Source organism: Chiloscyllium plagiosum, unplaced genomic scaffold (genome assembly GCF_037043375.1).
Source record: "Chiloscyllium plagiosum isolate Xiang-an unplaced genomic scaffold, Cpla_swu_hap1 HiC_scaffold_18, whole genome shotgun sequence".
In the NCBI taxonomy this organism is placed as follows: Eukaryota; Metazoa; Chordata; class Chondrichthyes; order Orectolobiformes; family Hemiscylliidae; genus Chiloscyllium; species Chiloscyllium plagiosum.
The window spans coordinates 79842784-79855285 of record NW_028270156.1 but is presented as its reverse complement, the minus strand read 5'-3'; the positions used below and the strand labels follow the sequence as shown (position 1 = coordinate 79855285).

The 12502-nt window shown below is 50.0% G+C and overlaps 1 protein-coding gene across 1 annotated transcript in view; it reads right to left on the bottom strand.

The window, feature by feature from the left end:
• Positions 1-12502, bottom strand: part of LOC122558014 (myosin-binding protein C, cardiac-type-like) — a 90552-nt gene that overhangs the window by 57902 nt on the left and 20148 nt on the right. The window contains exons 8-11 of the mRNA XM_087996830.1: positions 6346-6393; positions 4902-4961; positions 815-978; positions 510-642 (exon numbers count right to left, since the gene is read on the bottom strand). Coding sequence (XP_087852956.1) covers positions 510-642; positions 815-978; positions 4902-4961; positions 6346-6393 — 405 coding nt within the window. The remainder of the gene's footprint in view (positions 1-509; positions 643-814; positions 979-4901; positions 4962-6345; positions 6394-12502) is intronic.

The following is a 12502-nucleotide window of genomic DNA, read 5'->3' as shown; positions in this document are numbered from 1 at the left end:
TTGTCACTTCCCCCCCGCCCCGTGGGGTTTATGTATTGTCACTGCTCCCCCCCTCCCCATGGGGTATATATATTGTCACTTCCCCCCCGCCCCGTGGGGTTTATGTATTGTCACTGCCCCCCTCCCCGTGGGGTTTATATATTGTCAATAGTGCCCCCCCCGTGGGGTTTATATATTGTCACTGCTCCCCCCCCCGCCCTGTGGGGTTTATATATTGTCACTGCCCCCCCACCCCATGGGGTTTATATTTTGTCACTGCCCCCCCCCCCACCCCGTGGGGTTTATATTTTGTCACTGCCCCCCCCCACCTCGTGGTGTTTATATATTGTCACTGCCCCCTCCCCCGCCCTGTGGGGCGTATATATTGTCACTGCCCCTCCCTTCCCTGTGGGATGTATATATTGTCACTGCCCCCCCCGCCCCATAGGGTTTATATACAGATGTTATTCCCCCCCCCCCGGGTGTATGTCCGGTTGTTACTCCCCACCCCTCCCTCCTCCGCCACTGACCTGCCGCTGGGATGCAGCTCTTGGCCGTTCTTCAGCCACTTCACCTCCGCGTCTGGATTGGCCACTTCCACCATCAGCTTCATCTTCTGGCCCTTGTCTACCTGGTAGGCTCCAGCTAACTTGGTCAGGAAGGCTGGGTGGGGCCGTAACAAGAGGAAACGAAACCGTGGGCATACATCACAAAATGGCTTCCCAACACACCAGCACCCTGCAGCTTTCCACTCCCCACACCCCCCCTCCATCCCCAACTGCTCCTGGAACACCGCCCCACAACAACTCCCCCCCTTCACATTCCCTCCTCCAACCTGTGCCTTTCTTTTCGTCCTTCCTCATTCGTTTCAGACGCTTGAGCATCCCGCGCAGGTCGGTGATTCCATACTGGAACGCTATCTTCTCGTATTGAGTGGGTGGAGCGTTCTGGAGAATCTCCCAGACGTCAATCTTTGGCCCTTCCTCCACCTTTACATTCCTGTGAGAAGAAAGGAATTCTTTAAAGCGGACCACATTGCAGGGTGGGGAGGGCACGATTGATGTATGAGGCGAGACTGGATCGGTTACCACTATATTCTCTGGAATTTAGAGGAATAAGGTTGGTATCTCATTGACACCTATAATATTCTAATAGGATGAGACAGAGTAAACACCGAAAGGATATTCCCAATGACTGGGGTCATAGTCTAAGGATAAGGAGAAATGTTTTCACCCCAAGAGTGATGAGCCTGTGGAATTCTCTGTCACAACAAGAGATTGAGGCCAAGACATTGAATGTTTTCAAGATGGAGTTGGATATGTTCATTAGGGCTAAAGGGTAAGGGAGAGAAAATGAGAACTGGGTACTAAGTTGGATGACCAGCCACCATCATACTAAATGGTGGAATTGGCTCAAAGGGCTGAATGGCCTACTCCTGCTCCTACTTTCAATGTTTCCAGAAAGGGGACTAGCTTCTTCAGCCACCCCGTCCCCTGGTTGGATTTATCGACTTAGTTTGCCTCCAGGGTCTGGGAACTAGGGGAGTTTCTAATTTCTATTTGTGCACAAGACGCAACCATCTGGGCCTGCATTTATTGCCCATCCCTAGTTGCCCTTGACAAGATGGTGGTGAGCTGCTGCTTTGAACTGCTGCAGTCCATGTGCTGCAAGCTGACCCACGATACTGTTAGAGCAGGAATTCCCCATCAACACTGAAGGAATGACAAGATATTTCCAAGTCAGGATGGTGAGCGGCTTGAAGGTGATGCTCCCATGTATCTGCTGCCCTTGTCCTTTCAGAAGTGGTCGTGGTTTCAGAAGGTGCTATCTGAGGATTTTAGGTGAATTTCTGCAGTGCATCTTGTAGACAGCACACACTGCTGCTACTGAGCATCAGTGATGGAGGGAGTGGACATTTTTGGATGTGGAGCCAATTAAGGAGCTGCTTTGTCCTGGATGGTGTCAAGCTTCTTGAGCGTTGTTGGAGCTGCCCCCATCCAGGCAAGTGGGGAATATTCCGTCACACTCTCCTGACTTGTGCCTTGTTGATGATGGATAGGTTTTGGGGAGTCAGGTGATGACTTACTCACTGCAGTACTCCCAGCCTCTGACCTGCTCATGTAGCCACTGTATTAGTGGTGGGGCCAGTTTCTGGCCAATGGTAACCTCCAGGATGTTGATAGTGGCAGATTCAGTAATGGTAACAATATCGGAATGTAAAGGGGTGATGGTTAGATTGTCTCTTATTGGAGATGGTCATAGCCTGGCATTTGTGTGGTGCAAATGTTACTTGCCACTTGTTAGTCTGAGGAGAAAGTGAGGACTGCAGATGCTGGAGATCACAGTTGAGAGTGGGGTGCTGGAAAAGCACAGTAGGTCAGGCAGCATCCATGGAGCAGGAGAATTGATGTTTCCGGCAGGATCCTTGATGAAGGGCTGATGCCCGAAATGTTGATTCTCCTGCTCCTCGGATGCTGCCTGACCTGCTGTGTTTTTTCCAGCACCGCACTCTCGAATTGTTAGCCTAAGTCTAGATATTGTCCAGATCTTGTTGTATATAAACAAGGCCGATTTGATATCTGAGGAGTCACAAATGGTGCTGAGCACGATGCGGTCATCAGTGAACATCCCCACGTCTGACGGTAAGATGGAGGCACGGTCAGTGATGATTGGGCCCAGAGCACTGCCCTGAGGAACTCGTGCAGGGATGTCCTGGAGCTGGGCTGACAGACCTGCAACAACCGTAACCATCTTCCTATGTGCCAGGTACAGCTTTAACCTGTGGAGGGTTTTCCCTCTGATTCCTGTTTATTCCAGTATTATTAGCACTCCTTGATGCCACATTTGATCAAATGCAGTCTTCAGGTCAGGTTTGCTTTCTGTTCATTGCAAGAATATTAATTTAAAAGGAAAATCTACATTTAGACCGTGCAAGAGGAGAATGCAGATTGATTGGCAAATGGAATCTGATTATTAGAGGCAGTTCCAAGGGGAATGCACCAGTTGATGATAATTGGCAGTTAACTGCCACCCTTGAAACTTTACACCAGGCAGGTTGACTCTAATTGGTCGACGCCCTGAAGGATCAACAAGCAAATGGCTGTCACTTATTTTGTTGAGTTGAAAAAAATGTCTTGTTTTCTCCAGCAACAGTTAAGTTCTGCCTTGCCCCAACCAGGCACATTCAACAACGGAGGAACCAGGCCTCAGTGCACAAAACAGTGTGGCTTTCCTCACCCTCCTCACTGTCGTCACACCTACCTGCTCCCATTTTAGGAGAAAGAGGGAGTGTGATGCAAAGGAACAGGAGGAGACCATTCAGGCTCCCGTTGAGAACATGGATGATCTGTGAATGCACTCCTATGTTTGGGAAAGATGGATCTATTTCAGATTATAAAATTTAACAATTGGGCTGGATGGATTTGCATTTGAGGAGGTTTGTTTCCTTTGTGTAATACACTTCAGAAACACAAAAAGGTCTAGCTTGCCATTCGGTGAGGTTTCTCTGAGCTCTCCTACTTGTATCCTAAGAGCACTTTCCGACTGACAACCCTTCAGCAGAGAGAAGCAGCAGCAATGCAGCCTCAGAGAGTTCTGTTGTGGTCCATGTGAGATTGTCTGCTGCATCTCACTCGATTGGAGAGAAAGCAGACCCAGATGGGACACTTTGAGCAGACTGAACCCTATGTGGCAGTGCAGGTTGGCATCTTTTAGATTAGATTAGATTAGATTAGATTAGATTAGATTAGATTACCTACAGTGTGGAAACAGGCCCTTCGGCCCAACAAGTCCACACCGACCCGCCGAAGCGCAACCCACCCATAAACTTACCCCTTCACCTAACATTACGGGGAATTTAGCATGGCCAATTCACCTAACCTGCACATCTTTGGACTGTGGGAGGAAACCGGAGCACCCGGAGGAAACCCACGCAGACACGGGGAGAATGTGCAAACTCCACACAGTCAGTCGCCTGAGGCGGGAATTGAACCCGGGACTCTGGCACTGTGAGGCAGCAGTGCTAACCACTGTGCCACCGTGCCGCCCCCCACTGTGCCACCGTGCCGCCCTGCACCTCTGAGCAGTTGGAAACATGTGCCCGTGGTGGTGACTCCCACCATCAGCTCATGTTGCCATGTCCATTGAATGGCAGAGGCTGCCATGTCATTTTTGACAATCCCTTTGAATTGGGGCACCCCGTTGGTCTCCTGGCACAGGTTGCCTTCTCATGAAGCTTATCCAGTGGCACATGGGCATTGTCCAGCCTGTGCTCACAAAGCTGCCTTTGCTCGATTAGCCCCAGCTTTCTGTGTTGGTGGCACTGTCTTTCACAGAATCTCAGAATTCTTACAGTGCAAAAGGAGACCATTCAGTCCATCATGCCTGTACCAATTCTATACCCTCACCTGCTTTTTCCCCAGATACCTGCATACTGAATCTCCCAGGGTGCTTTCTGAGGGGGAGACACCTGAGGTGTAAAAGGAATTCAATTGTCATAGTTCATTTAAAGGTCAATGAACATTACTTCCATTTAATGTATTAGTTGCTTGGTAAGTGATGTTTGGTCTATGTGGATTTTGGTTTGATTGTTACAGTAAGAGTCTGAAAGACTAGATTTCACCTAATGTATGTCTCTCGGAAAATGATTGGTCTTTGCAGTGATTGTAACAGTGAGGGAGAGAGAGCGAGCAAGCATGCGAGAGAGAGAGAGAGCACGAGAGAGAGCGCGCATGAGCGAGCGAGAGAGAATGGGAGATGTTGTGACAGTCTGTGTCACAGTAAGGGGAAAACAGTGTCAGTGAGGTAGTCTCTGTGTCGGGGGGGGGGAGGGGAAGGGGTCTTGATGGAGACCTTGGTGTGTGGGGGTGTGGTGTCCACCCCAGTGCTGTGGGGTGGGGGGAGGTCTCTGTCCTGGATCTTACCTCTTCTTGAGGAGTGCACTGAAGTCCAGTTCACCAGCTTCTTCTCCCCCATCGGTGCTACTGCAGAGATGAGGCAGTTAGAGATAAGAAAGTCGCAGAAAGTGGAACTGCTCCTTACAGCGAGTCATTGATGTATGTCAGAGTTAGTGAACTCACATTTTGCAAATTATCAGCTGGAGTGCTGGAATCTTGGCTGGTTTTTTTTTGTTATGTTTGGCTTCTTTGGTCAAACTTTTCAAATGCAGTAAATGTTGCTCAAATGTCACCAGGCCCCACCCCTCAAATTATTCCGAATGGATCAATCAATTCCTTTAAAGGAGGGAACCTCTTGAGCTGGTCCATCTCTGCTGTGCACAGACATAGAGCTCATTTCCCCCCATCAAGTAACAGGGACAGCACAGGGTTAGGTACAGAGTAGAGCTCCCTCTACACTGTCCCCCATCAAACATTCCCAGGACAGGGATGGCACAGAGTAATGTTCCTCCTAAACTGTCCCCATTTCAGAATCCCTGGTGACAATATTCAGAAAGGACTTCACCAACTGGGAACTGCCCTGGATGTTGGGAATTAGGAGAAGTCGTCCTTCCTTCAGACTAGGTTATATTTTGTGTCATAAACTGTGACATACTCTGACTCACTCACCCTGCAAAGTTCACTTCTTCATCACTCCCACCATCAAGACTGGTGATTACAGAAATCATGCAGTGTTGTTGCTCTGTCACAGCAGTGAGATGGCAGCACAGTGCATGGGGAGGGGGAGAGGTAGTCGGGAGAGAGAGAGAGAGACGAGAGGGGAAGAGGGAGGGAGAGATGGAAAGAAGCAGGTTGAGGGCAGATAAGATGGAACTGGGGTGCGGATGGGAGGTTGGAGAGCTGTGAAGGGTGTGAGGGCTGAATGGGAGAAACGTGAGGACAGAGGGCAGGAGTTGAAGTCAGGGTTAGGGAGGGGGATGTGGGAAGGCAAAAGTGGAGGGAGTGGCAGGTATGGGGGTGGGGGGATTGGGTTGGGCTCTTGTCGGGTATGCACAGTCTTTGGAGGTATAGGTCAGTGTCGGTGAAATTGTGTAGGGGTGTTGCTGGATGAGTGTGGGGTTGGTCAAGTGTGGGAAAGTCTCAGCCAGATACCAAGTGTGTTATTCTCACGAGGTTACCAATGTGACTGGGTGATTCGTCTCTTTTAGCATAGGTGCCTGCAGAATCCTCACACCTCCCCAAAGACAAGTGAGGCCCGATGCTGGGGAGGGGGATTCTGTTTAACCAGCTTCCATATTCCGGGCTCTTAAAAGATCCATGGCCTTTTTAAGGTCCTGGATCTCCCCATTGTTATTTGTGATTTCACTGGGGTTTTCCCATTGGCCAATTGAGAAGCAGCGAGCAGGCTCCCATTGTGGTGCATGGCCCTTTAAGAGCCGGGAGGTGGAGTGCTGCCACTCAGTGTAACTACCTGCCACTGGTCAATGTCCTCTTGCGAGATCCCACTGCTGCCAGGCTCCTGGTGGGAGGTTGAATTAGAGGTTACAGCTGCTGTGTCCGGAAACTGTCTGATTCAAGTCGATCCCAGTGACAAGTCCACATACAATCTCAGATATTCCCCAGCACTTCTCAGTCACCATGGCCTACATTTCAAAACCTGGAAAAACCGCTGATCCACCAAGGCAAAGCAGCTGAGAGGCTGCAGGAATCGGGTGGGTTACACGCTGGCTTCCTGTAGCAATCAGTGAGCAGCCACATTGAACCAATCATCTACCAGCTTACACTGACACACATTTGACCGATGAACTGGGCTACAGAAGTGGACCAATACATTGGCACCTTGGACCTTGTGGGAGCTGCCTGGCTACCCTCCCTGCCTCAGGCATGGGATGGATGCCAAGATTAGAGTGGTGCTGGCAAAGCACAGCTGGTCAGGCAGCATCCGAGGAGCCGAACATGGGCATGGGCCCTTCATCAGGAATGAGGGTACCAAGCTACCCAATAGGGAGATCCATCCCCAGAGAATCCATTGGCAGTGGACTCAACTGGACTGGCACATTCTGACCTGCTCAGTGAGTGTGTTCACCCCGATGGTACCAGCTGTCCTAGGCCGCAGACTGGCAAATACTGGCCTGGCCTGACCTGACTTGGCCTAGCCCACTGTGGTGTAAAATTATGTCCCAATACATGTGTGAATCATTATGCAACACATGTATTGGGCCAAGCAGTGGAATGTGGTGAAAGGGTTAAAATTGTGTCCCAATACATGTGTGAATCTAACCGAAAATGGAAGGTGTCGCTTAGTCCCGTGTGAATCTTGTTATACACCTTCCCGTGTGAATCTTCTTATCTGTATGTAACCAGAATGGAATGTGTTTTTTAGCCTTGCTCTGCTGTTCACATGAATGTTTATATCTGGAAAAGGGTATATCAGCTGGAGAAGTCTCCAGTTCGGTAGAGTCTGCTCCGGGGTTACGTTTAACCGCCGAGCGTGGGTTGTTGGCAACCGCTCTACGAGAACTGACGGCTCCCAGTTTTGGTAACATGTAGAGTGAGTATAAGCCAGACCCGTTGTGGCGACGCTGCGGGGAATAAAATGCCCATTATTCTAGCAGACTCGCCTCTTGGTCGTTTGTTCTGTGTCAGACTACTCTCCTACGAACCTGACCTTGAGAATTTTTTAAAACATTTGGCGTAGTCGGCAGGATCAATCGCAATTGAGGAAAGATTTTGATACAGAACAATGTTTTGGAAAAAGGCTAAGAAACCAGAGGAACAAACTGTGGAGGTCCTGACCGTCCCGGGATGGCATGGGCCGTGGCATGGCGTGGCAGTTTGTTTGAGAAATGGTGGGGGGCGACCGGAGGACTGGGAGGCCGAGGGCGTAGGAACCCCAGGGTCGCTGCTGTCCACCCTTGAGAGGATCCCAGTCCTGCCGAAGAACCCATTGCCTGGGGTACAGCGGAGGATGTGGGCCTGTGCGGCGGCTTGTAGACAACAGTCAGACAAGCGCCAAAAAGCTGAAGCAGAATTAGCCCTCCTGAAACATGAGCAGGGACTCAGTTCGGGAGATGCCTCTATGTTGAGGCAGGAAATTATGAAGTTAAAAGCTGAATTGACAGCATTAACTGAACTAGCAGGACGAACTATTATGTATTTGTCTGCTAAGAAACGGAAAGAGAAAAGGAAGGTCCCTCGAACCCCGGACCCGGTACAAGTACGGGCGTTTGTAGCCCAGTTAAATAACGGGGATCGGTGGGATATCGATCATTGGGATGGGAACATTTGGGGAGATTTAGATGATCAGTACGAAGAGGACCCACCCGTACTCCAAGCTAAACCAGTGGTTAGGAGAAAGCAGGTTCAGAGACGTCTCCCAGTGCAACGGGAGGTAATGTTAGATGAGAAAGGAAACCCTATACGGAATGAACAAGGGGAGGCAATTATGCATGAATTACCGCGGGCTCAGCCTCCCGCAGAATTCTCTGAATTAACGGAAGACTTCACTACCGATGAGGTGCTGTTTATCACCCAGAAAACCCGACGTAATCCTGGGAAGCCGTTAGAGCTATGGCTAATTCGGCTCCTCGAGGAAGGGGGGCAACAAGTGCAGGTAGACTATCAGGATGCTCCCAAGTTTGGTGGATTAGCAAAGGATGCTGCCATAGACCTGGGGTACCGCAACCAAGCCAAGGATATGGTAATAGATCGCAGTATGGGGACCCTATTTGGGATGTATGCCAGGGCAGTGGCCGAACAGTATCCCTTCCCGTCCGATTGGCCCCCCTTGGAAGGAACTTGGACAACGATTAAGGAAGGGGTTCAGAGGCTAACCCGTTTGTGTGTGCGGGATGCCCTGTTGCTGGGAGTGCTGGACGAGGTAGATAACACAAATGTTAGTAGACAGACTAGAGACCACCTAGTGAAGACTGCCCCCCCCCCATTATAAACCACTGTTATTAACCATAATGTTGAGTGGACGGGGAGAAACCCTAGGAGATGCCCGTAGTATGATGAGGGAGATGGGTGGTTTGGGGGATTGGGGACCCACAACCCGTGCTTCTCAGGGGGGCACGGAGGGGCGTCGCCCTGAGGCTCGAGCAGGGGGAAAAGTAAACCCTAATCAAGGAAGTAACCAAGGCCCCTCACGGCGTGCTTTGTGGCAAGCTTTGATACGGGCGCAGGTCCCAGCATCGGAGATTGATGGCCTACCTACACCGGAATTAAAAGACTTATGCAGACGAAAGGGACTGAAGGTGTCCCGGGTAGAGACGGAGTCCCGACCCACTATGGAAGACCTAGTGGAATTACTAACACAAAAATGTCAGACACGGGGTCCGGTTGTTAATGAGCCTCGAAGGGGTAGAACTTCCACTTCCCAGCGGTGGGAATCCTCGGAGGACGAGGAGGAGGAGGAGGTACGGCCTCCCCTCCGAGAGTGTTATAAAGTGGATAGGCGTGGCCGGAAACCTAGTAAGAAAGGCAAGAACAAAGAAGGGCGAGGCAAACGTCTTTACCCAGTGCTGTCTGGGGAAGATGAATGGGAGGAACAATAGGAATCGGGCCAAGCCCCAAGGGTTTGCCCACGAACGAGCCAATGGTCAGCAGACGACATTCGACCTCATGTATCATTGACTATCTATTGGCGCAAATCCGTCCAAACCGTTATGGCTCTAGTGGACACAGGGGCGGAGGCCACCTTAATCTATGGGACGCCCCATAAGTTTAAAGGAACCCCAGTCACGCTGGTTGGGCTGGGAGGTAATCTGATTGAAGGAAGAACAGTACAATTGCCCCTAAAGATAGGTACAATGCCCATTAAAACTTATTCAATTATCATTACACCGGTTAGAGAATGGATCCTGGGAATGGACATTCTGGCCGGTTTAACACTTCACCTCCAACAAGGGAAGTTTGAATTTGGAATCACGAAAATGGCTTTGCGCTGTAGGACGGTGTTAGTAGGAAAGGTTAAGATGGACCCCTTCCCCATCCCGATCGCCGATCGCGTAATAAGTCTTAGACAGTATAGGATTCCCGGCAGACATAAAGAAATATCCGCCACAATTAAGGATTATTTGGAAGCGGGAGTGCTTAGGACATGCACCACGGCGTGGAATAACCCCTTATGGCCCGTACATAAAGCCGATGGGTCATGGCGGATGACGGTAGATTATCGGCAACTAAACCGTCACACTCCGGCCTTGACGGCAGCGGTCCCGGATGCCGTCACTATTATAGGACGAATCCAACATCATCCAGGGGTGTGGTACGGAGTAATTGATTTGGCTAATGCCTTCTTCACAATTCCTATTCCCGAAGATAGGCAGGAACAGTTCGCATTCACTTGGGAGGGTAGACAATTCACGTTCACACGACTGCCCCAAGGATATCTGCATAGCCCTACTATCTGCCACCGGATAGTTGCAGAACACTTGGCTGCCTTTAAAGTGCCTGACAAAGTGATGATCTCGCACTATATTGACGATATGATGATACAGGGGACAAGTCAGAAGCAGGTTCAGGAATTGCTGGACCAACTGGTTCAACATATGCGAGGATATGGGTGGGAGATCAACCCAGCCAAAATCCAGGGTCCCTCACAAACGGTAAAATTCTTAGGAATCGTGTGGAACAAGGGGGAAAGGGAAATCACTGCGAAAGCTAAAAATAAGATTCAGGTCTTTGCCGTCCCTCACACCCAGAAGGACGTGCAGCAATTTATTGGGTTATTCGGATTCTGGAGACAGCATATTCCCCATTTAGGACAAATTTTAAAACCTTTGTATCGAGTTACGAGGAAAAAGGCAGCGTTCGAATGGACGGAGGTCCATCAAACTGCATTTGAAATGGCCAAGCAAGCGATACAGCAAGCTGTATCCTTGGGAAAGATACAGTCAGGACCTGTAGAACTGCAAGTCTCAGCACAGGGGGATTATGCCAATTGGAGCTTATGGCAAAAACAGGAAAGGACCCGTAAGCCACTGGGATTTTGGTCCCGAAAATTACCCCCGGCAGGGGAACGGTATACCCCCTTTGAGAAACAGTTATTAGCATGCTACTGGGGCTTGGTGGAAACCGAAGCCCTGACCATTGGACATGAAGTGATCATGAGAACAGCTATCCCTATTCTTCCGTGGGTACTTAGTGACCCCACTACCCACCGAATAGGAACTGCCCAAGAGAGCAGCATCATTAAATGGAAATGGTATGTGTCGGAGAGAGTGCGGACTGGACAGAAAGGAGTGTCAGTCCTACATGAGCAAGTGGCGGAGGCCCCTGAGGAAGGGGAAAAGCGGTTTGAGGTGATTGAATACAAGGAATCACCCGTTAAGATGGGAAAACGGTATGATGAACTGACCCCGGATGAACAAGCCACGGCTTGGTTCGTAGATGGGTCAGCCCAATGGAAAGCGGGACAGCGTAGATGGAAAGCTGCCGCCTTTAACCCAAAACAAGGCACTACCCTAGAAGAATTAGGGGAAGGAAAAAGTAGTCAGTGGGCAGAATTAAAGGCAGTGCATATGGTAGTCATGCAAGCAGGGGTCATGGGAGTTTGTTTGTTCTCTGACTCGTGGTCAGTGGTTAACGGCATGACACAATGGATGCCAACTTGGCAGGCCAATCAGTGGATGATCCAGAATAGGGAAGTGTGGGGTAAACAGTTATGGGAGGATATATGGGAGAAAGCTCAATACCTGGTCATATACATCACCCACGTAGATGCCCATACATCTCGAAATGATGTGGAAGCTCTACATAACCGATATGTGGATGGTATCGTCCGAACCATGATGGTGCAAAGGGGCACCTCAGTGGACCTAGCTAGATGGGCACACCTTAAGGCTGGGCACTGGGGAGTGCAAGGAACCTTGCACTGGGCTCGAGACCGAGGAATAGATCTTATGGTAGATGATGTTAAGACTGCAGTAAACCAGTGTGAGCAGTGTCAACATCAGCGGCAGGGAGTGCCCCAACACATGATGGGACATATCCATCGGGGGGATGGTCCGGGACAGAGCTGGCAAATGGACTTTGTGGGTCCCTTACCCTCCTCACAAGGATGTAACCACATATGTACAGCTGTGGACACTATGTCTGGGGTTTTGGTAGCCCATCCCTGTCGTCACAACAATCAACAGGCTACCTTGCGATGTTTAGATTTGATTGAACAATTTTATGGATTGCCCATACAGGTCCAGAGTGACAATGGCTCCCATTTCACAGGAAGGGCGGTAAAGCAGTGGTGTCACGATAACCACGTGGAATGGGTTTATCATGTACCCTATCACCCACAAGCTGCGGGACTTATAGAACGAATGAATGGGCTTCTGAAGTCCTCACTACGAAAAGCAGGAGGTTGCAATGACTTAACGGGTTGGAGGAAGCAACTAATTCGGGTGGTGAAACGAATTAATAACCGCCATTAGGAAATGGGGTAACACCCTTGAATAGGATGATACGAGTATGTGATACCCCAAAGACTCAGCCTATTAAAATGTGGAAGTTCGCTGAGGAAGCTGATATTCCCGTAAGGGCCACGCCGGCTTCGGCTGGACTGGACCTACGAGCACTAACTGCCCAGACTTTGATCCAACAGAAACCTACGGTGATTAAGACCGGGTTAG